Here is a 24595-nt window from a genome sequence, read left to right as displayed (position 1 = left end):
GAGAAGGAAATGTGCCCAACATCATCATTGCTGTAAGTTAAAATATGGTTTCACAACCAGGTCCCATCTGAATTTACTAATGATATGTCACTATGCACTAAAATGAAGATAACTTTTGTTTTTAGGGTCCTCCTGGCACTGGAAAAACGACCAGCATTTTGTGTTTGGCTCGAGCTCTTCTTGGTCCAGCTATGAAAGATGCTGTGCTTGAGTTGAATGCCTCAAATGACCGGTAAGAAACTTAAGCTGAGTGTTTTCAAACAAGTTTTCTGTACATCCAATATTTTGGATTATCATATTCTTATTTTAATGTCTGTTAATTAATATTTAATTGTCTATTATCAATTTTAGAGGAATTGATGTTGTGAGAAACAAAATCAAAATGTTTGCCCAGCAAAAGGTCACACTCCCTAAAGGTCGCCACAAGATCATAATCTTGGATGAGGCTGACAGGTAAGAGTAATCATTTTCTTTAAAATATTTGTAATTAAAATATTTAGGTTTCATTCAATTCAATAAATAGTTATTTAAAAATAAATTTAGAAATGTATACATTTTAAAGATTAAAAAAATGCTTCATGCTATGTTTTTGTATTTCTAAAACAGCATGACAGATGGAGCCCAGCAGGCTCTCAGAAGAACCATGGAGATCTACTCCAAAACCACACGCTTTGCTCTGGCATGTAATGCATCGGATAAGATCATAGGTGAGCGACGTGGCACATAAAACTAGGGTGTAGTTTTCCAAGTTTTCCAAAAAAGAGGACAGTGGATGCGGGCGGGGAGGGTGGCTGTGGTGTAGTTGGTAAGTAGTGCCTACTGACACATACAAGACTTAGCAATGAATGACAAATATGAACCAGGCTCATATAGGGTGAGCAGACATGGTTAACGAGACACAGGTGCAAACAATGAGTGGTGATGAGTCCGGGCAAAGGTTTATGGGAAATGAAGACCAAATGACAGAGGTATTGTTGGTGATCGTGACACTCAAAGAGAGTTTAAAGGGGTCCTATTGTGCTCTTTTACAAAGTCTTGATTTTGTTTTGGGGGTGTACTAGAACAGGCTCTCATACTAGGTTGTTCGAAAAACACATTATTTTTCACATATTTTACATTATTACAACTCCTCTTTCCCCAGTCTGGCATGAACGGCTCGAGTAGTTCCTGTATCAAATGAAGGCCCGCCTTCTGAAATATGAAATGTGCTGTGATTGGTTAGCTGTGCCAGTGTGTGTTGTGATTGGCTCCACTCGGCGGCTGGTCGGGAAATGTCATGCCCCTTACCATAGCCGCCTGCAGGCTTCAGTGTAAATATTGCGTCAAAATCAAATCAATTTGAGTGCGATTTAAACCCGGATGATTGTAACCACCCTTAAGTTCGTCTGCCTTGGGAAAACTAGCGTATCTCCGACATGGTGATAACACTCGTTGCCTTCTCGTGCAGCTCAACCAGGTCTCGTCCCATTCGTCGATATTTGTGATATCACAAATCCTGGAAAATCTGCGTTGTAGTCCAAACGAGTCGTTCGTTGTAGTTTTTGAAAAGTGATTTCTGTTAAATAAAATATCTCCTTTTGAAGTGGACTTTGAGCTTTGTAACTTTGCAGATCTTTTTTATGCTCAAACAGCAACATTACAGACAAAGTAAAGTTGAAAAAGTGAAAAAGCATAATAGGACCTCTTTAACATCTAGCACAGGTAGAATGGAAAATGTATTTATTCAAACCTTTAACCACGGGGGAAAATCAACCCACGGCAACAGTTTAAAAGTAGCCCAGTTCCATCGGAAAAAAAAAAAACCTGGACTTGACAACCCTACATCCAACACGAGCTGCAGGAGTCAGATTTCACTGATCACGGGTTGAGAGCTTGACAACCCTGCATCCAACACGAGCTGCAGGAGTCAGATTTCACTGATCACGGGTTGAGAGGAGAGATGGCTAACAGACCATGCTTTGCTGCTCAACAGATTCTGAGCTCATTGACAAATATCTGATCTTCCTTTACACGGAGTGCACATGATCGCGAAATCGAAAGTGAACAGTAGGGTTGGGAATCGAAAATCGATTCCGATTCCAGAATCAGATGCTTAAGGTCAGGAATCGGATACTTGTTGTTAAATTAAAATTTCGATTCCGCCTATCAATTCCTATGCGCTTTTTTGTTCTTCATCTGTGAGGACCAGACCTAGCGATCTGCCAGGATCTTGCTCGCTAATCTAAGCGCTCCAAAGTTTGGCTACATTTGCGATCAGAAGCCAAAGAAGCTAAGTATAATATCTGTGATCGCTAGGGATCAGGGCCGGAGTGGGACTCATTTTCAGCCCTGGAGTTTCATGCCTTAGACCAGCCCACTTTGTTTTTTTTGTTTGTTTTTTTTACTGGCCTTTTCAGTGCCGCCTTTGCGCTTTCTATTATGCATTTTTATCTGTTATTTTTTGCTCTCCAATTTATCTCCAACAATAACTTTTTTTTTTTGAGCAAGGTTCCGCTGTCAGGGGAGTCAAAAGATAATTACGTCATCATTGCCAATAGAGAATGGGAATCTACGTCACGCCACGTTGGATTCCGCCATGTTTAAGGTCACGCTCAGGAGCACACAGTGTAAACACACGCAAATCACCACAGAAAAAGCTGACCGTTTACTATTCATATATTTTTTTTAAACCATCTAACATACTCTTAGAATAAAACGGACTAATATGTAAATCTCTTTAAATAAAAATACCGCTCTGTGGTTTGTCTGAGAGGCTGCAAATATTCATTATTCAGTCTCTTTCACCACAGTGGCACTGGTTTAGGCTAACTGCTAAAACACTTTGGTTAGAGTAGCAAAACCATGGCTATTTTTTAAAGGGGAGAATACATAGCTAGATCTCAAACAGTGGATCATTTATCATTGTTATATATCGTTATATTGCCCAGTAAAACTGCTCAGTGTAAAGAATTAAGCCATTATAGATGTAACAGAACTTACTAGAAGCTGCTTTGAAACTGTGTATTGTGGATGCTGTCTAAATACCTTGACTTGAATGAACCAAGTTATTTTATCCGAGTTCCGTAGTGAATGTAAGTTAGACATTTTATATTAATTTATGTTTATATGATTCACCTTAAGATCACGTTGGAATGATTAACGCTTACTGCATCAACATAGCGTTAATCAAAAGCAGAGGTATTTAATGCAGATATTGATAAGGGCTGTGGCATAGCCCTTATGTCTGCAGGAATTACCTCTGCTTTTTCAGCTTTCTAACGCTGAAAAAAAGCACGTTTTTCACACCGGCCATGCAAAGGGCTATGGCAAATGATGTAAAGTGAGCCTTAACCACTCCCAACGCGATCTTAAGTAGAATAATATAAACATTAAATAATATCAAACGTCTACATTCACTATATTATCAAGTCTCCGCTGTAGCTCCCGTGACCTAAACTTAAGAGAGTGTGGGCCGCTTCTGGTGCTTGGATTTTTACTTCAATAATGAGGTCCAAGTTTACTACGCAAGAAGTATTTATTTATTTATTTATTTATTTATTCCCTCTCTATTTAACAGCATTAACTTACAATGAAAGACGTCTTCCCTCAGGTAGATTAAAGGGGTCTTATGATGCGATTTCAAGTTTTCCTTTCTCTTTGGAGTGTTACAAGCTCATGGTGCATAAAGAAGATCTGTAAAGTTGCAAAGACTAAAGTCTCAAATCCAAAGAGATTTTCTTTATAAAAGTTAAGAGTCAACCAGTTATGCAAATCTTCCCACATCGTGACGTAGACATGTGGGGCCGTGTTTAAACGAGGCGTTTTAGGAGGGCGTGGACGACTCTTAACTTTTAAATGGAATATCTCTTTGGGTTTGATACTTTAGTCTTTGCAACTTTAGGGATCTTATCTATTCACGAACAGCTTGTAACACTCCAAAGAGAAAGGAAAACTTGAAATCGCATCATATGACCCCTTTAAAAGAGTAAATCACCTTTTGAACGTAATTTGACACTTCAAATTAAGATTTATCGATTACATTGTTACGCCAGTAGGTGGCGAAAAGGGGCTGTTAAAATGTATTTGTCTTTGAATCATACAAGAGATGTGTTCAAGAACGCTGATTCATCCAGTAATGAAACAAGTACATCTTGAGTGAGTCATTTAATTATTAATTCATAAATGATATGTGATTTAGTTTAGTTGTCTAATGGTTTTTCTTCAGATTCATGAGAGAACCACAACTTCCATTGGGGGGAAAAAAAGAAGAAAGAAAAAAAACTAAATTTATCCAGAATCATGCTGTTCTATTTTGCACTCAAACAGCTCTTAAAGAGTCCAGTTTTTATTTAGCCTGTTGATTTTTGTCCATGGTATTCAGCTGCAATAAATGGTTTGCAAAAAAGAGACACAGGATAAATGTTTGATGTCATTATTTAATCACATTGGAATCGAAACTGGGAATTGAAAAGAATCTGAATCGATAAGCAGAATCGGAATAGGAATTGATCAAATTCAAACGATACACAACCCTAGTGTACATCGAGCGCTCTTTCAAAATAGATTTAAATACTCCGCATATTGATAGAGGCTCCCTGATCCACGAAAATGATATGCAATATTAGAATGTTTGCGGGAGCACTGGACACAAAAATCGCGGGAGTGGGCAATAATGGTCAGAAATTCAGCGGGAGCGGGTTTATGAAAACAGTCCCTCGCAGGGCTCTAATACAAAAACGCACACAATGAATGGCGATTGTTGAAAGCAAAAGCCGAATCCCGGCCGGATGCATTTTTTTAGGTCTGAAAAGAGGACATATGGTCACCCTACATAAAACACAAAATGCTGTTTATAATAGATTGACATTTAAATCTTTGATGACATGCTTCAAATGAACTAGAACACTGAAGTACATGCCAGTGTACACCTAACACAGAAGTGTTTCAGTTTATCTTCTCATTCGATTGCAGAGCCCATCCAGTCCCGCTGCGCAGTGCTGCGTTACAGCAAACTCAGAGACGACCAGATCATGATGCGTCTGACGGAGGTGGTTGAGAAGGAGAACTTACATGTCACCAATGACGGCCTAGAGGCCATCATCTTCACCGCTCAAGGGGACATGAGACAGGTTAGGTCAATTATTTTTTCCTATTTTCATGTGTATATTATGAACAATAATAATAACAATAATAAAAAATAAAAGTAACATTTTAGGTAAACAAAATAATATTAATAATATAAATTAAGTATATGTTAATTTATTCATTTAATTTTAATATTATAGGTAGGAAAATAAATTAAAATTTTAGGTTGTTGTTATTATTATTGTTGTTAATTTTGCAATGTACAATATTAATAATAGCAACCTAATTATTTAAATTTTTGTTTTTTTTATTTATTTTTAAATAATTTTTTACCTGCAATATTCATTTATTGTTGTTGTATTTTGTTTTTTTTAATTTACTTTTAAGGTCTGAATAAATAAAATAAACATTTTAGGTAAACAATATTATTATTATTATTATTAATAAACCTTTTAATAATTTATTATGATTTACCTGCAATGTTAATACTTTATTATTATTTTGTTGTTGTTACTTTTTTACTAATCTAGGCTCTGAACAACTTGCAGTCAACAAATTCTGGATTTGGTTACATCAACAGTGAAAATGTGTTCAAGGTATTTTTGGATACATTTTATTTTTGTCTCTTTCTAATGCATGGAAATCATTTCAGTATAAAAATGTATTGGTGATAAAGTACCAACAGTGTTGCTTCTGCAGGTGTGTGATGAGCCACATCCTCTGCTGGTTAAAAGCATGCTGGAACACTGTGTCAACGCCAACATTGATGAAGCCTACAAGGTACCACTAAACATTTGCCCTAGAAAATATTCAGGATCAGTTCAAAAAATGACAGACGCTGCAAGACCGAAATGGTGCGTTTTTCTACAGGTCATTGAGCAGCTTTGGTCACTCGGATACTCACCAGAGGACATCATAGGAAACATCTTTAGAGTGTGTAAAACCTTTCAGATGGCAGAATATTTGAAGCTGGAATATATTAAGGTGCGTATTGTCTCCCTAAGCAGCATTTACATTAGCTTTAATCTTTAAAAGTTTCATTTAGTAATGTATTTGTATATATTGCAATGACATCTAACACAATAGAGGCAATGTTTCACCAGTCGATGTGAAACTATCAAATATCAGTGATGTTACAGAGATAAAGTTATTGTTATCTGGTCTCAACATGAGGTGACCTGCTCTACGTAAAATAGATTAGCTATTAATTGGCTACTGTTGTGGCATAAGTGTTTTAATGTGGGGAAAAATTACTTCAATAAAAACAGGAATTGTACCATGTTTGTTTTAACTACACTGTAAGTATACTTTTGATTCCCCAGGAAATTGGCTACACGCATATGAAAGTAGCAGAAGGGGTGAACTCACTGTTACAGATGGCTGGACTGTTGGGCCGCCTTTGCAGCAAGACGGCTGCACCTGATGCAAGCTAAAGACAAGAGATGTTATCAAATGATCACACTTCAGCCTCAATGTTCTTAATCTCCAGACCCTGTACTAATACTAATAATTGTAAAAAAAAGAAGACAAATTGCAGTAATAAAAATTTACAAAATCCTTCTGTTGTTTGTGAGTGATGTCCTGTTTTTGATGTCAAAGTACTTCAAAATGCAGCACAGTAGAACTAACTCCATTTAATTAATGAGAATTTGAGGCAGTTCAAACAGCCCAATTTAACATGCACAATTAAGTCCATTCCAACAATGAATTTCCATGTTGTACCATACTGTATAGCAGAACAAGTGACAGTTCTACAGGGTTCAATTTCAACCTAGTGATGCCAATGACAATTTTAGCACAAGGGAGGAAAGCATTATCAAGAGCAGATGCCACACTACACCTTACGCTTATCTGTATATAACGTGCCCCCACTTAAACCTGCCTCTTGCCCTGATAGGTTTTTGTTTCACTTGTGATGAAAAGGGCAGGATACTCATCTGACTCATTTGTCACACCTCCATGAAACTGGCTTAAAATCTTCATTGCACAGCTCTTGATGTCTAGCCCTCATGTTTAGTGCCTTTGTTGCGCAAAATATTTTAGAGATCTTGTAGTAGTTTATAGCACTTATTCATTGACGGTTAATTATATCAGTTTATTGATCAGAAGACTATGCACATTCACACTCAATCTTAATTGACTACTTCAAAAGGTCAAGCAGTACGCTTTTTAACATTTTAATTTAATAACAGTAAATGCCACCAAGAACAAAATGTGAAAATCTAAAAGAAAAAACAAACAAACATGTCTTAGAACAGAATCTCATGTCATTCTGATACAAAAAAATGGTTCCTATTCACTGTATGATTTCATTCACGTAGTCTGGTTCATCTGAATAAAGGGGAAAGAAAAAAGTCATTGGTGTTTCATGAATTAATCGTAAAATGTTTTATCAATGTTACTGGTTTAATAATGAACATATTACCATCCTCATATCTATTGTCCCAGTTTTCATAATTGCAGCTATCTGCAAAAACATTGTCAAACGATAAGCAAAGAAACATTTTTCTAAAAACCATATCGAGTAAAAAAATTAAAATCTCAAATTGTTCTAAATCGATTAAATGTATATTTATTTTAAATAGAAAAAAGATTAAATATTTAAAAAAAAAGAACAAATGTATTATATATATATATATATAGAACATGTTATCTTACTGTTGAGTCCTGTGTGACGTTGTAACCGAACATCATTAGTGTTCATCGTTATTGATGAAAGTTATAAAGAGGTACCAAATATCATTTTATAAACTAATAACAGATTTGAGAATCACTGAAAACACCAACCTGAGTCATGTCGCAATTCTGGTGTTGGAAAAACATTCTCGTATGTTCCCGTGTCCAAATTTGGATCCGTATCTGGGGAATGTAAATGAAGCATTTCATTAAAACAACTGCTTCAAGCATTTTGTTCACTTGTGCAGTGAATCACACATCCGTGAACACTTTTTCAGTTTTGTGATTAGTGGCCTCGTTTTTGATCATCTACGGTTTTCTGACATGTTTACAGGTTCCTTGGTGCTCAGTTTAAAATGTGTCACTTGACCTAATTTTTCCTGTGAACAACTGAAGAGAGTGAACCGTGTAAAATGGTTGCATTAGACAATGACAATTACCAGCACACATTTACCTGTGTCGTCCTCGTTTGCATAAAGCAAATTTGGAATTGGGTCCCTATAAAAAAAAAAAAAAAAGCATGTATACGTATCAAATATACAATGTACAAATAATTTCAAGCAAACTTAGCTTTTGTAAAATCTTAGACTTTACAGAAAGACTTTACAAAAAAAGAAAGTCTTTGATCAGTATCTTGTAGACTTGTTTTCCTCACAAAACCATATGAAAAACAACACTCACACGTATGTTGGTTCCAAGATGACATTTTCTACTGCAGAAACAAAAACATGCATTACTTGGTTATAAGTTTGTATTTAAAAATGGCTTTCATCAAAAGTAATGTCTTACGATCGCAATAGCGATGAATCTTACCATCTGTAAGGTTTTGATAACTCCATTGGGTGTCACCTGTTTAGAAACAAAAATAAATGAATAAACTAATAAAATCACTCCAAATTTTGGATACATTTTAGAAAAATAAATCCTAAATTGGTACCACAGAGATAACAGTTTAAACATCCCAAATTTCAAAAGAAAAATTCTTACTATTCACAGGCCTGTTCGTCGGTGATCGCCTGTGAAAATACAATTGATCACGCCTGTAACATTTCCTTCATTTTGATCTTTCTATCATGACTATTCAGCAAATATGGCAGCTAATATTGTTCAGTTAAACATTACAGACTCAGTTATGTAGAAAAACATTTCCCCCCACCTAAAATATTAGATAAAGTAGAAAGTGGACATGACTATAACACTAAATAAAAAAACAAGTAGCTGCACTGACTACTGCTAAAAAGATCTCACCTTGAGGTTGAAGGCATCTCTCTTTGGTTTGGTCTTAGCACTAAAAAAATAGACAAGATATGAAGAAAATCACATTCTTGGCTAATGAAGAGCGCATTTTGAATCTCAGCTTTCCTCTGACAGAAAATGTGTGTAAAAGTAAGTGCTTTGTAATATTCTAAAGATAAAACACTGACACTAAATATAAGTCTATAATGAGATGCGTTTTCCTCTTCAGAATGTGGACATTAAAAGTGGACATCGCTTACCTGTTGTACGTTTTCTGCTTTCAGCATAATCACTGTCCTGATTGCTGAAAACAAAAAATTATGTAATTATATAATATATATATATATACACACACAATTATTAATTAACATGAATAAATATATAAAACACTTTTCTTACAAATCATCTTGGTCATAGAGGTCATTGTCCTCTTGTTGCATAGCTCAAAATAAAATACAGCAACATTAGACGACAAAGACAAATATATGTATAGTGCACAATTAAGAGCTGAGAAAAACAAACTGCATTTTTTTTTTAGAGCTGAAAGTATTGTAATGTCAGACTACTTACTAGATTTCTTTCCGCAGCACAGACAGAGAGCATAAATACAACCAAGGCAGGCCAGAGAAACAATGGCAAGGAGACCTCCTTGCTGGCTTTGGACTTCAATCATGCCTTGAATAAAAAGATTTTCTTTAGAAGATATAATTCTCTTAAATCTAATTTGACACTTTCAGAGGTTTACAGAGTTTTTTATATAGGCTATATATATATATATATATAAAAAAAAAGAAATCAGCATATGAGAACACATTTCAATGTTATCTATTCACAACCGCAAATACAGCTCTCACCATTCTGACACAATGGCACAAAGTATTAGTGCACAAGATAAGAGCATTTTCAGTGTGTAAAGATGATTCAACGTGATAGTGTTCGATGAAGCACTATGCCACATGTTTGAAAAGCCTGTCTTTTTGATCAGCAACTAACTGAACCGCAGGATGCAAGTTATGTAACTAGCGAAAGTTTCTTTCTTTAAGTTTTTATTTCTTTTGTTTGTTTGTTTTATTTATAACAGGTCATTTCATGAGAAGAAATGCAAGTGTCTGATAACATCAAAACCAGCTTCCCCCGTGTTACATATTAAAAAGCAGTTTTCTTCTAAGCAATTCAAACACGTCACACAGTTTTCTATCAATCATAGAGTTGAGTTATGAAGAGTATTAGTAAGTAATCTGTTACCTTCAGTGAGATTAGGCCTCTCACTCCATGTCCGCTCTGATGGATATTGCTGAAGTCAAATGAAGGACTAATGAGAGCAGTATGAACCTGTGTGTTTCCTGTTTTAAACTGAATCTAACCACATCCGTGCAGCATTGTGCCGGACACCAAGAAGAGACCCCCACAAACCCACAGCAACACACAAGACACAGAGGTGAAAACTCCTGCTTCAAAGTCTGCTTGCTACATGTGTGTTCAAAATGTCAAACCTTTGAAATGCAGCCTTTCATTAGCATTTGGTGACAAACTTGCATTCAGTATCACGTAGAACCTGGTTTTTGTGTCTTCAAATGGAGCAGAATGTGATTTGAAGGAGAAAATCAAAGGCTGAGTCTTTCAGACGTAAACTCCTAGAGACTGGGTTTATAATGAGATAACATACGCTGGAGGCTCTATGGAAGCTGATGAAGGCTAGTTAATGGTTGCAAGACCTAGTTTTTTAAATGAGAGGATGAGGTTTCATTATTTAGGGTTTATGACATTTGGCATCTGAGTCTGTAGGTGGTGTGTGGGTATGTTTTTTCCACTTTTTAAGCATTTTGTAAGATTGTTTTCTTACAGCAACAATGGTGTAACAGTTGACAAGGTCCTTCATTTTGATATATACTTAAAAATGTTATGCTAAGAGGGTTAAAACATTGTTATGATGTGATTCAATTAATTAAAAGTCCATGCATTGTGGTATACAGTATAAGTATAACTTCTTCAAACTAAATATAAAATAGTGCACATGTTTTTAAGGCACAGCTGTGATCGAGCTTTCACTGTAGCCGCACTTAAACTTTGGAACAGATCTTTATCTTTTTTCTTTAGCCTACAACTTGTGATGTTTTTATGCCCTGTTTTACATCCTTTGTGTCTTATGTTGGGTTTTATTGTTTCATTGTACAGCACATGGTCAACTGTCGCTGTTTTTATAAATCAAATTGAGATTGAGATATGTTTGAATAGAGTATATTTATTTAACAATATGTAGAAAAACATTTAGATTCATTTATTTATATTTATAAATATTTTTATTACATTTCACAATAAATTTCCATTTATTAACATTATTTAACTACATTAGTTAACAGAACTGACAATCTAAAAAGGTTTCTAAAGCATTTATTAATCTTAGGTAATGTTAATTTCAAAATGTACTAATCTATTATTAAAATTAAAAGTTGTATCTGTATATTTGTACATTGTATGGTTCAAAATTATCGATTTTTCTTTTATGCCAAAAATGAGGATATTTTTTTGCACCCTCAGATTCCAGATTTTCAAATAGTTTTATCTTCTCCAAAAAATTGTCCTATTCTAACAAATACACCATACATCAATGGAAAGCTTATTTATTCAGCTTTCAGATTATGTATAAATCTTAATTTCAAAAAATTGACCCTTATGACGGTGGTTGGTCACATATTACATTTTTTATGGACACACTTTATTATTATTAAATTATGTGAATTTAATTGATCATTATTAGAACTGACATGTTATTGACATTATTACACAGAAAGATTGAAGACCACTGTGTTTTTCCTCAGTAATAACCAGAATGGAATTTTTATTTATTATTGTAGCAGGAAGTGATGCATGGAAATACAGACATTTTGATCTGGTGTTAAATTAGCACAGAATTTGGAGACTCATCGAACATCACCCCACAGAAGGGGAACTGATCTTTCACAATTTTATTTTAAATGTACATGATGGTGTGGTCATAATATCAAAACTTATGGGAGGCGTTCTTCATGAAGCTTCCTCGCTGCCCCATATGTGGAAGCTCAGCATTCTGTTGTGGCTTGAAGAGTGGAGGCTGTGAATCTTCAGTAAACAGTGGATGACACTGAGTGAAAACAATGGAAAGTGTGACTACAAGCGAACGTGACATTTCACTGCAAAACATTCCTTCGTGAACGTCATTTTTCCATTTGAGTTCTGATTCAGTGATGAACAGCATGTTAGTGTAAAATTGCTTTTCTATTTTCATTATCACCATTATCACTGTATTATCAGCAGCAAAAATGGAGGGAAAAGATGAACTGAAAAGTTTAGATATTCTAAGTGTCTTAGTTTGATCCATTGATTAGGTTCTTCTTCTATTCTTTGTTTCAAAATGTTCATAATCTTCATGAACTTTCATTTCATTTACAGCTTTACATTCGATTTGAAATCCCAGTTTTTGGCCTCGGACTGGAGCGAACGGTTTACATGTGCATATGTATGAAAACATTTATGAATACTCACAGGCACTGCTGCTCAGGCTGGAGGACATGTAACTGCTCCCTGCACCTCCTCCGAAGCCCAGTCCTCCACCGAGTCCCAGTCCTAGACCCCCAAGACCACCTCCTAAGCCTCCGCCCAGCCCAAATCCACCTCCAAGACCTAGACCGGCACCTCCTCCCAGGCCTGAGGCACCTCCACCAAAGCCTGCACCTCCTGCACCCAGGCCTAGACCTCCTCCTCCGACCATAGTCTTAGACATGTGCACGGTGACACCACCTCCAGATTTCAACCTGGTCCACGAGACAGATACAATGTGATTGTTGAGTAAACAAAATCTCATCCACTCATGTTAAACAACCTCACCTGTTCTCTTCACTGTCCAGGAGTTTCTTATAGGCCGTGATTTCAACATCCAGTGACATCTTGCTGGCGAGAAGCTCCTGATATTCTTGACCATAATGAGCAATTTGCTGAAGAAAAAAACCCATTTAGATTCTAAATCTGAGTGATAACCTAGGTTATTTCATTGTTTTATTTAGTAAAGATAACTTAGTGTTTGTTAGTTTTTATCATTTAGTCTTAATCGATTTATATATTTATTTACCTTTCTGAGATCATCAAGCTGGGACTTAAGAGTAAGAACCTGATCCTGGTATGTTTCTGTGTGGGAGCTGGAGTGAACTTCTGCCTCCTCCACCTGAGACTCCAACTGCAAGTTCTGTCAAAGGAAAGGACATCGTTATTCACAAGAACTTTAATATAGGGGGGTTTAACCCTTTGTGACAGCATAGCAAGTGCTTACCAGAGATTTGAGCCTCTCAATCTCTCTCTGCACAGAGTCAATCTGTAGTTTGTAAACTCTGAGCTCTTCCTTGGCTGAGGTGAGTGTTTGAGACGTGGGCTGAGAGGATACAGACATCATGGAGAGCTAAATAGCCAAAAAAGAGAAAAGAGGTCGTTAGCTTTGCCCAAAGCATGTTACTAGACCTGCGATACAAGGACTCACCACATGGGGGAGGCAGTTAGTAAAAGATGAACTGAGTTTCACCGGGAGGTGGTACAAGGATGCATTAGACTCATGCTATTCATTAGGAAAGTTTTATATAAAGAAGAAATAACAAAGCAAAAAAAACTGTAAATTACTTTAAAGCCTTAAATCTATTCTTTGAATAATTTGTAATTATTTGTACTTGTTTACAGATGTGAGATTAAAATTATTATTATTTTTTTTAAGTATTTGTTTTCATTCAGTCTAAATGTTATTGCCCTTATATGTTCTTTGTTCTAAAAAATTGCAATAAAAAAAAAGGAAAGTTTTATATAATGTACATAGTATTTGGCATCAAATTACAACTAGGTTCTATGTTAAAACTGCACTAGATAAATGAAGAATGAGTACATTTTCTCTGTATTAATCTTAATTTATATACATTTATATAATTAATCTAAATATTATTAAATAAAATAAAATTTGAATAATTAAATAAAATGATATTGTATTAAATTATTATCTAAAATTATTTTAATCTATTAACATCTCAGTTAATATATTTGAACCACAATACAAATATATTTAAATATTATATATATTTTTAATAAATTATATATATATATATATATAATTTATAAATATAATTTGATATAATTATATAAATAAATAAATATAATTAAATAAAATAAATATATTTATAATACATTAAATAAATTCATATTTTAAAAAAAATGGTTTTAACCTTATTTCAAAATATTACAGTACCTAATATTCTAAATGGGAATTAGTAGAGTTTTCTTATTAAAGAGCAAAGGTTTCTTACACTGTCCTGCACTGAGAGGAGGGCGTCCTGCTTGCTGCGTTGAGCCAGGATTTCATAGTGAGCTTTGACTTCAGTCAGCGCTGAGGTCAGATCCTGTGCCTGGGCTGCGTTATCCACTGAGATAGACACTGCTGACTTCACACCACCAGTCACAATGTTCCTCACCTCTTTCACTTTCTAACACACATGCAGACAGACAAACACAAGCTTAGGCCACTGGGAAATGAACGATCCATTTTAACACTGCTGAAATAAACGGAGGCACAGAGGTATCCTGCAGACTCACGGCATCATACACCTGTTTGGACAGAGCAATCTGATCCTCCAAACCACCGATGCTGGTTTGCAACTCAAAGATGGAAAGGTAGAGATTATCCACTTCCTAATGGAGGAGAATTCGTGAGAGTCATTCATTAGTAGGCCATAAAGTACCATCCGGATGATGTATGTTTCGTACCTCTTTCAGCGCACTCCAGTCAAACTCCAGAGTTTTGGTTTGAGCCGTTTCCTCATCATACCTGAGACAATAAAGGAGAGAATGTGCAGGTACGTCAGTAATTGTCCTCTTGTCTGGTCCTTTCTTACCCAAAGGGCATATTTTACCTGTGACAATCACCTAAGCAGGTGGTCAGAGATATAAAGACCAATTTGAGAAAGTTTAAATGCCTTCACATACTCATCTGCACAATTACTTTGGCAATACAGATGAGCACTATTCATGTAGAGTATTAAAATCAAACCACAAAGTGCCAATAAGAAGGCAGAACTAATATCGTTGGGCAGCAGTTAAGTGGAATATAATTACAAATGTGTACTCAAATGTAATGAAACATTTTATTGAAAGATAAAGGTGCTTCTAAAATGAGCTTTAATGTCAGGTAATCAATGAAGTTTCTTTGATGAAGCTTTCAAAAGTTTGGGGTCGGTATTATTTTTTCATGGTTTTGAAAGAAGTCTCCAACAAATATACAGTAAGAACAGTAATATTGTGAAAGATTATTAAAGATTATTTCAGCAGTCATTACTTCAGTCTTAAGTGTCACATGACCCTTCAAAAATCATTCTAATATGATGATTTGGTGCTCGAGAAAAAAAAACATTATTATCAGTTTTGAAAACGTAATATTTTATGTGGAAAATATGATAAATTTTTTTCAGGATTGTACATGTCTTCTTTGATCAACATGATGCATTCTCTCTGAATAAAGTCCTAATTACTTAACAAAAAAAAATCTTACTGACCCCTAACTTTTGAATGGTAGAGTATAATTTTTATTAATATATTTTTTTTTAATTCTTGAAAGTACGTTTCTTCAGATTCTGTGGACTCACCTGGCCTGAACATCCTCAATAATGCCTTTATAGTGCTCAATCTCAGCAATGATGGCCTCTTTAGTAACAGTGAGGCTGTCGATCTGGGATTTATACTTTCCGATGGCAGAGGTCAGAAGGATGGAAGTGCTAGCAGGTCCCCCCTGCTCTGGGTTAGTAAACATGGAAATTTTGGCTTTTAGTACTGCGTTGTGCTGCTCCAGAGACCTGGCCTGTGACACGACAACGTTATAGCCATTAGAACCTATTTGTAAAAGTCTTTTCTAATTACTGACCATATGTTAATCTGACATAGCTTGATATTTGTAAAAATGCTTGTAAATAAACCCAAATTTGACCCACCTTATCAATGAAAGATGCAAATTTATCATTGAGGGCCTGCAGCTCCTCCTTCTCTTTCAAGCGTGTGATCTGCACCGTGTCCAGTGATGGGAGTGTTGGGTCGATGCTTAGCATTGGACCGGCACCTGCGTCCACTATAGTGGTAGAGCTGATGAAGGATGGGTTGAAACCATAGCCTCCGATTTTAAACCCTCGGCCCCCTAGACGGGCTCTCAGTGGAGCCACACCAGCCCTGATCCCCACTGCTCTGGCTCTGCCGGCACCCAAACCGAGGCCTCCACCGAGAGCGAGAGCACTTCCAGCCCCAAAACCTCCTTCCAGGCCTAGACCGGCTCCTGCTCCACCCCCTCTCACCAAGCCGAGCGAACGGGACAGAGCCGAGCTAACGCCTCCACCGCTTCTGGCTCCGGAGAACAGACGGTTGCCTCCATAGGTGGCTCCAAATCTGACGGCTCCCCCACTGATACGCAAGCTTGACTCTGTCATATCTGCACTCAGAGCTGGGGTCCAGGTCTTTGCCGAGGAGTCCTGGTGCTCAGTCAGGATGCCTCGATCACACTTTGTTCTTTAAATACCCAGCTCCTTGCAGGGCCGCCCAGAAAGGTTCGCTGTTGTCAGTGAAAGTCATATGTCCCGGTGGAAACACAGGCAAGCGTCCCCCCTGAAGGCACTGATTTCTCTCCAACATGTCTGAGGTAATTTAACAGCCTTGGTATGTGCGATTGAGAGAAATACAAACCCTGCAGCAACTCTGTGCACATTTAAAGAGAGTATTACTGACATTTTGAAACTCATTTTAGATTTATGTATAGTCTTAATATTATCCTTTAATTCTTTAAACATTCTTCAATTAACATTAATAGACTGTTCATTCAAATGTATCTAGTTTTTAAACGTTCTAAAAAGAGTAGCACAACAACATCATTAATACATTGTTTATGGAACGTTTCTCTGAAACATTTTAGTCGGATTTTTTTATTTAAAGTTTAAGTGGTGATTCAGATGGTTTAGAGAACATTTTCATAATGTTTGCAAAATGATTAAATGGAATGTTCCATTAATGTTGTCCCTAATGTAGGCCAAATAAAATGTATAAAAAACTGTACGTTTTGAACATTCAGAAATAATGTTTTGGTAACATAATGGGGACATTAATGACATTAACAAAACATTCTTAGAACATTTTTGTAACATTATAAATGTAATTTGTAGCATTGTAAATGTGTTGATCATTTTAATGCATCCTTGTCTCTGTATGTTTAAATAAAGTATCATATGATTGACATTTTGAAAGTCATTTTATATTATGGTATAGTCTCATTATTATTATTATCATCAATGTTGAAAACAGTTGTGCTGCTTAATATTTTTATGGAAACTGATACATTTTTTTCAGGATTCTTTGATAGAAACTTGAAAAGAACAGGATTTCCTGTGCAACATTACAAACATCTTTACTCTCACTTTTGATCAATTTAATGCATCCTTTAATGCAAGAGCGCATCGTATGATTGACATTTTGAAAGTCATTTCATATTCGTGTTTAGTCTTATTCAAGCGCGCACGGGAGATAAACCGTGAATTTCATGTTACTGAGCTGACAAGCCTGTAAGAGGAACCTGTCATAAATCAAGATGGCTGTGACAGTGAGAGGCAGGTGAAATGTATTTTTTTTAACCCAAAGGATAAATTGGAGTTGCAGCAAAATTGCTGACAGGTATGCAGCGTGCTGTAACAGCTTCCAGAGTGTAATGCTGGGTCAGGCTATATTTTAACTGTTACTTAATCAGTTTAGCTATATCTTAGTTACAGGAATCAACTTTTTCCCCCTTTAAAATAAACAGTTACAATAGTTGGCAGTTGAATATGCTAGAGTCAGCTGCATCCAGCTCAAAAAGACATGAAAAGTTATTGTCCTGACCCTGATACACCATCCAGGAGAACCCATGCTTTTATATCTCTGGAGATATAGTCAAGTATATTACAGAAAACTGTCATTCTGAGATTACTGATGAAAGTTGTACAGATTCATACATTTATAAACACATAATCAGAGATGCAGTGGGATCTCATTTAAAGATAACACCCAGACTAATAAGAAAAGAACAGATTTCTGTCTTAAAATGGTCTTCAACTGTGCTTTTTCATGCTTTCTAATAACAAGATGCAAATGATTACAAGATGATCTGCAGTTTGGCATGGATTACGCTGAAACTTTGCCAGAGGAAAAACAAAGGCTTTCATGAGTGTCCAAGCATGTGCTCACTGATACAGAAGACTCCAGAAATACAGAAAATAGCCTTGCACAAATAAAATCCCATAAGAAATGTGGCAAAATACAACAATGTTCAATTCATCTGCTGGATGTGTAGTCAAATAAGCTTTATTATTTACATAAAAGTCATCACAACCATTAGAGTACGTGTTTTAATAACATTAAAGAGGTATAAATCTGAAAGAAACATCTTACCAATGATATTTTAGATCAATGTGCTTTAATATTGGTATGATTAGTACATGGGTCTGCTAAATGCTTGGTTATGGATATGGCAAAGTCAAGGGGATAGGATAACAGAAAGTTGACTGAGCTCCTGTCTAAGCTCTGTAATATTGTTTTATCTTCAATTACAAACAAATAGATAGTCTAATACTAACAGTAACTATTCTAACAGTAGAATAGTAAAGCTATAGTTTTATATCATTCCCCTCCTGATTAGACAGAGTTAACCCATTTAATCTTAAATATTGTTTTACACTGCTTGAATAGGCCTATGAAATGAATGGCATACAAAAAAAAAAAAAATGTAAAAAATGATCACATTTGTAGATTGTGAAAAATGTCAACATATTTATATTTTAATTTTAACATAAAAAAAGTAAATGCATTTTTATCAGGTAGTTTTGGAAAAGGAAAAATAAAAATTAATTCATTAATATTACTTTGTGTTTCATTAATGTAACAATACATTGATTGGATTCTAATCAGTTAATTATTCAAAAGGGGCTCTTGGTTTCCCACCAGGCACATATGTGACCATTGACATGTTTGCATGTATGAAAAGAGCAATTTAAATCCTACATTAATAACATGCTTTTTTGAATCTACAATTATCAAACATGGAATTTAACCAGAGGTCATGTGACAGTTTACGCCAGCCATGTAAAAATGTTCACATGAAATCAAGACAGTCTGCAGATCCATTTACTGTGTGTAAAACACCTCAACTACTCGTTTAAAACCATTCCAACTCAAAAGTACATGTAATTTGAGGGATTAAATGGGTTAAAGGAGTACAGAATAACAATCAGCACCTTGGACAGCATCTAGAGAGAACCCCAAATCAAGATTCCTTTCAAGCACTGGCCCACTGTTGTGTTTCACCATCCATTGATTTCCAATTATAACGCATTCAACTCATTATTCAGATACATTGTAAAGTCCACCATACGATGATTTTAGGAAAGACCAGTCGCATCTCCCAATGTAGACAAAGAGTTTATAGATGCCTGCTCATCTTACATATTTACAAAAGCCACAGTTTTCATTGGTCCCGTTATGAGGAGCCTGTAACTCCGTCCAAAACGACTCCGTCGGCGTCGCGGTGTTTAGCGTCAGTGTTTGTCGGTGGATGTTGCGGTGGAGCGGGGCGAGCGATCACGCAGCGGCTCAGCGCGGGCTTCACTCTGACCGGGATTGAGGAGCCACAGTTATCCCGCTCATATTCCTCCTGTGCCCTCAGTATCTTCCTCTTCTTCATCTTGCTTTTGTGAAAGTGGTAGGTGGTCAGTGACAGTAATATAATCCCTATAATGACCATTCCCAGCACCAGAAGCGCGACAGTAGATGAGAAGGGCTGGAGCACGTGCTGAACTTTCTCCGCGCGCGTCCCGTTAGTCTCGGTCGCTCCGTTAAAAGCGCCCCAGGTAATCTCAGACGTCTTCATTATTCACAGTCCGTGAATTCAGCTTTACAATTCCAAGAGAACTGATTAGAAATATCCGTTAGTCGTTGGATTTATTTCAGCCAGTTAGCCATCTCTTTTGACAGCCCTGAAAATAATTCAAAAAGGAGGAGAATGAGGATGTTTGGAAACTTGAAAGATTTAATTTAATTGACTTCACAGACAACAAAAATTGCTTTTGGAAAATAAGGTATGCTAATTAAATGTTTTATCCGTACCTGGTATAACAGCCCGGTCCCGTTCACTGAATTGGTGTGGAAAAAAAGGTGTTGGTTTGGAAAGATGACTTCCCACAGATCTCTGACGTAGCCTGTATTCATTACGTATTCTGCGAGCCTTCGCCGCAACTAGGCTACGTTGTAAAAACCGTAGGAAGGGTGTTATCGTTTTATCGTAAGTGCATAATACGACAGATGTCGTTTCTTGACGTAATAAATATTTTCACGTTTTAAAATGTTATGACGTTGTAAGAACGTCCCATTGCGACGTTTAAAGAATATCCTTACCATGTATAGGCTATAGAACTATAGTAGCCTACAACATGTCCTTGTTTTTGTCACGCACGTTTCACAGTAAAGTGCTTACCAATAAACCAGCAGAGAAAAGGATAAATCAAATATAAAACTTTACTGTTATCGATATTTGTCATGAGGTAAAAGTGCCTTACCTCTGAAAGCCCTTCTGTCAGACTCCCTGTGCGCGCCGGATTGAAAGTCTCTTTCATTCACGTTTAAGAATAACCACCTCAAAATACTCCACAGATCATTTATTATATCATTTTGAAAATGCCTATTTTGAGTGGAAGCAGAAACACGCTGTTTTTCGGGCCTGTCTCTTTACATGCAAATGAGCTGCTGCTCCCCGCCCCCTTTTCCAGAATAGAGCTGTCATTACAACTCGCACCTGCTAAAAACATCTGTTTTGGTTCTGATTATCATGTGTATCGCGCTGAAATCATGCGTTTTAAATCACGAGTTTAAACTTCTGATATATGTTTTTCTGAGCGCACACATCCAAAGCACAGGAACAGAAAGCGGCCACCACACAGCATGTGAGTACTAAACGAAGTTCTCATTCACACACAAGTTTACGTTAAAAGCACACATGAGCTACAAAAACAGTCGGTTATGTCTGTGAAGGTAAAAGCTGGGAAATAAATCGCTTGTTTATTTTAGATCTTTGTGGCAGCAGCAATATACATTAAATAAATCAATAACCGGCGCTGTGGGTGTAAACTTACAGATTAAGGGGCGGTAATATTATAATGAGATCCCTTTGCCACGTCACCAAGGGAGCGAAATCAGACGCGCTCGTTTTCTCAGAGGCTTGCAGAAAAAGGCTTCCCAAAACAAAGTTACTGGGTTAATCTTTTTCACGTTTCCTTGGTTGGTAGATGCACCAGGGACCTGATTATAGCACTTAAAACCTGGAAAAGTCGGATTTTCATTATATGTCACCTTTAAGTGAAATCTCTGGCAGTCGTGGTAAAAATGACTTAAATTTGCCTTTAAAGTGTGTATAAGAGTTGTTTAATTCAGACTTCACGTAAACGGTAGCCCAAGAGAGCGTTCTCATTAATCTCGCGATCCAGTGCGCGCTCCCCTATCATTTTTCACCATTTATTTTTAATGACGCATGAGCTTCGGACTGCTCACTCTGCCAAATAAACCCCATGAGAAGGAACATTTGGAGCACCAAAGGCTAGTGAATCAATGAAGTGCTCCAGTAAACACTTCACAGAGAGGGATCGCGTGGACATGCATGTAAATGAGACAACAGCCAACAATAACAAATCTCCAGAAAGATAAGCTAGAGAGAAGGTGCTGTCCAGTGCTGAAAATATCCTGTAGCTGTAAATCACATGCATACATCAGGATGCATTTTCCTTTTAAATAGGTAATTTTAATGTAATTTTCTTTAGGATTTAAAACATTGTATCAGACAAAGAATATCCAAGAAATTTCATTGTGATATACTGTCACTGGGCTGACAGTTTACATTCCATTGCTAGCCTAGTAACCACAGTCTTGGCTCTACAGCGGTTTACTCGAACAAAGAATTTTCTACAAAGATCCAGTTTAAAAAAACAAAAATGCTGAAAATGTACTCATCCTCAGGCCAAGATACAGAGGAGTTTGTTTTTTTCATCAGAACAGATTTAGGGAAACTTAGCATTACATCACTTGCTCACCAGTGGATCCTCTGTAGTGAATGGGTGCCGTCAGAATGAGAGTCCAAACAGCTGATAAAAACATCACAATAATCCACAAGAAATCAACACAACTCCAGTTCGTCAATTAACATGAAAAGACATTAAAAGCTGCGTTTGTAAGAAACAAATCCATCACTAAGTCACAGTCAAGTTAACTTTAACTTGACCGTTGCTCCTTGCCAAAATAATTCATAATCTTTAATGAAGCTCCGTAAAATTAAAAAGTACATTCCATGTTGTTCTCTCACATCAAAATCCACCAATATATTTGTTTAGAACTGCTTTTTCTTGTTAACGGTGCTAGATCTGTGCATATTTCCCTCCTGATTCAGACAAGACTACTTCTTCACTGCAGAAAGCAATATTATGAATAGAGATATGCTGATGTCCATTTAATGGAATCTAAGCTGTACCTCAGGCTCTTCACTGTCCGCACTGGGTTTCTTCTTTGACACAGAAAGAAACTTCTAAAAGTTGTTCTTATAATCTGTAACCTCAAGCAGGGTAAAGATGCTGACCCTTAAACCCAAAATGGTCCAGTGATGGTCAGACATTTCTTCTCTAGTGGTCCTGCCTACCTTATCTAAAGTCAAGTGACAGCTGTCCCCATCTCTTCACAGGTCAGACAGCTCTGGACACATCTTGAAACTAGAGCTAAATTGGCTTACAATCTTCACCTGGACCAAGAGCCAATAAGCAATTCAACCACTCGGCTGACCTCCCAATACTCTATAATTAGATGTGAACCCATTCACCCCAGCCACAATATACATATGAGTAAAAAATGGGCAATTTAATTCACACAATCCTTATAATTTACAACAATACTGTCACCATGGGGAAATAGAAAGCTATGATCCAGGGAGTAGGAGAGACAAACAGCGCCTTTGGCATCTCATTACCTCTAGGCTGTGAATCATAATTTTCAGTGTTCGACAGTGTTACAATCTACAGTATATGGAGAGCTGCTCTCATACACCAGATCAGAGACACCAGATGTGATAAATCTAAGCTTTTCTGTCGCTAATGACAACATGGCACGTCTCATCCTCTCTCAAAAGGCACTGCAGTCGATCCATTCTTTATGACAGAGGAGCCACGGTAACATCAAGCTAGAGACATCAACTAGCATGGAATCAACTCAACCACATTGTAGCTTCATCTTTGAGGTGTACTGGAGATACCCATCAATTATGCTTCCTTTAGCCTTAAAGGAATAGTTCACCTAAGAATGCAAATTTGCTGAAAATGTACTCTCTCAGACCATCAAAGATGTAGATGAGTTTGTTTCTTTGGAAATGATTCTAATAAGTTTAGCATTACATCACTTGCTCACCAGTGGATTCTCTGCAGTGAATGGGTGCCGTCAGATTGAAAGTCCAAACAGCTGATAAAAACATCACAATAATCCACAAGAAATCCATTCCATCAATTAAAAGTCTTACGAAGCATTACAATGTTTTTAACCTCAAACAAGTTCTCTATCCATAATATTGCTTTCTCCAATGAAAAAGTTTTCTTTTCTGAATCGGGAGAGAAATATGCACAGATCAAGCACCGATCCACAAAAACAGATGAAAACAGTTCTAAACAAATATGTCTGTGGTTTTTGATGTGAGAGGACAACAGGGATTAGACTTTTTCACTTGAGGAGGTGTTATTATAGATTATGGACTCGCTTTTTGAACAAAAGTAACAGTTTAAAGTTAAAATGCCTTGAAGGATTTGTTTCTTACAAACACGTAGATTTTCACTTCACAATATGTTAATAGATGGACTGGAGTCGTGTGGATTACTTGTGGATTATTGTGATGTTTTTATCAGCTATTTGAACTTTCATTCTGATGGCACCCATTCACTGCAGAGAATTTATCGGTGAGCAAGTGATATTCCTTTTTTTCCGTGGAACATACAAGAAGATATTTATAGCAGACGGTCCCAGCTTGTTTTTCCTATTCAGTGAACTTGAATGGTTATCATATCTTTTTCAAAGCAACATTTTCAGTGAATAATGACTTAAATTTCTTTCCATTTCTTACACAAAGCTATTGTGCTTTTTAAAAAGACTTGGAATATAGTGCTCAAGATTTATGGGCTACCACTACGGTAGCACATACATCTTTTAATGAACTTTTAATGGTGCTTTCTGTCTTTTTTTGGGCTTCATCCACCTTTATTGCATTGAGGAGAACTGTTAAACTTCCAAAGAAGAAAGGCACAGAAGTTCAGAATGACATAAGAATGTAAATGATGAGTATTTTCAATTTTGGGGTAAGTTAACAATCCTTCTTTGTTAAGCAAAACAATAGCTGCAATCTGAATTTGTATAATCATTAACATGTGCTTGTACATTAAGCTCTGGGTGCACAATGCAACAGAGAAACCACTGAAGGGCTACACACTCCTCAGTGCTGAAACAGTCATTAGAGCGGAGAAATAGCACCAAGGGAAATAGC

General features: G+C 36.5%; 2 protein-coding genes across 2 annotated transcripts in view; one reads left to right on the top strand and one right to left on the bottom strand.

Annotated features, from left to right (window-relative positions):
* Positions 1 to 6604, top strand: part of LOC107756118 (replication factor C subunit 2-like) — an 8672-nt gene extending 2068 nt beyond the window's left edge. The window contains exons 7-11 of the mRNA XM_016573120.1: positions 4951 to 5108; positions 5595 to 5660; positions 5764 to 5844; positions 5935 to 6048; positions 6387 to 6604. Of these exons, the coding sequence (XP_016428606.1) occupies positions 4951 to 5108; positions 5595 to 5660; positions 5764 to 5844; positions 5935 to 6048; positions 6387 to 6497 (530 nt within the window). The 3' untranslated portion in view covers positions 6498 to 6604. The remainder of the gene's footprint in view (positions 1 to 4950; positions 5109 to 5594; positions 5661 to 5763; positions 5845 to 5934; positions 6049 to 6386) is intronic.
* Positions 6605 to 11794: 5190 nt separating this feature from the next.
* LOC107756078 (thread biopolymer filament subunit alpha-like) lies at positions 11795 to 16556 on the bottom strand. The gene is made up of 10 exons (XM_016573051.1): positions 15966 to 16556; positions 15624 to 15835; positions 14749 to 14809; positions 14578 to 14673; positions 14292 to 14468; positions 13280 to 13405; positions 13082 to 13195; positions 12841 to 12947; positions 12499 to 12767; positions 11795 to 12097 (listed from the first exon to the last, which is right to left on the bottom strand). The coding sequence occupies exons 1-10, from the start codon at positions 16449 to 16451 to the stop codon at positions 12078 to 12080; spliced, it is 1668 nt and encodes a 555-aa protein (XP_016428537.1). The 5' UTR covers positions 16452 to 16556; the 3' UTR covers positions 11795 to 12077.
* Positions 16557 to 24595: the final 8039 nt, after the last annotated feature.

This window comes from Sinocyclocheilus rhinocerous, unplaced genomic scaffold (assembly GCF_001515625.1).
Source record: "Sinocyclocheilus rhinocerous isolate Xijiao unplaced genomic scaffold, SAMN03320098_v1.1 scaffold682, whole genome shotgun sequence".
NCBI classification, from domain to species: domain Eukaryota; kingdom Metazoa; phylum Chordata; class Actinopteri; order Cypriniformes; family Cyprinidae; genus Sinocyclocheilus; species Sinocyclocheilus rhinocerous.
The sequence above is the reverse complement of the archived record's forward strand: the minus strand, read 5'-3'. Positions and strand labels throughout refer to the sequence as shown.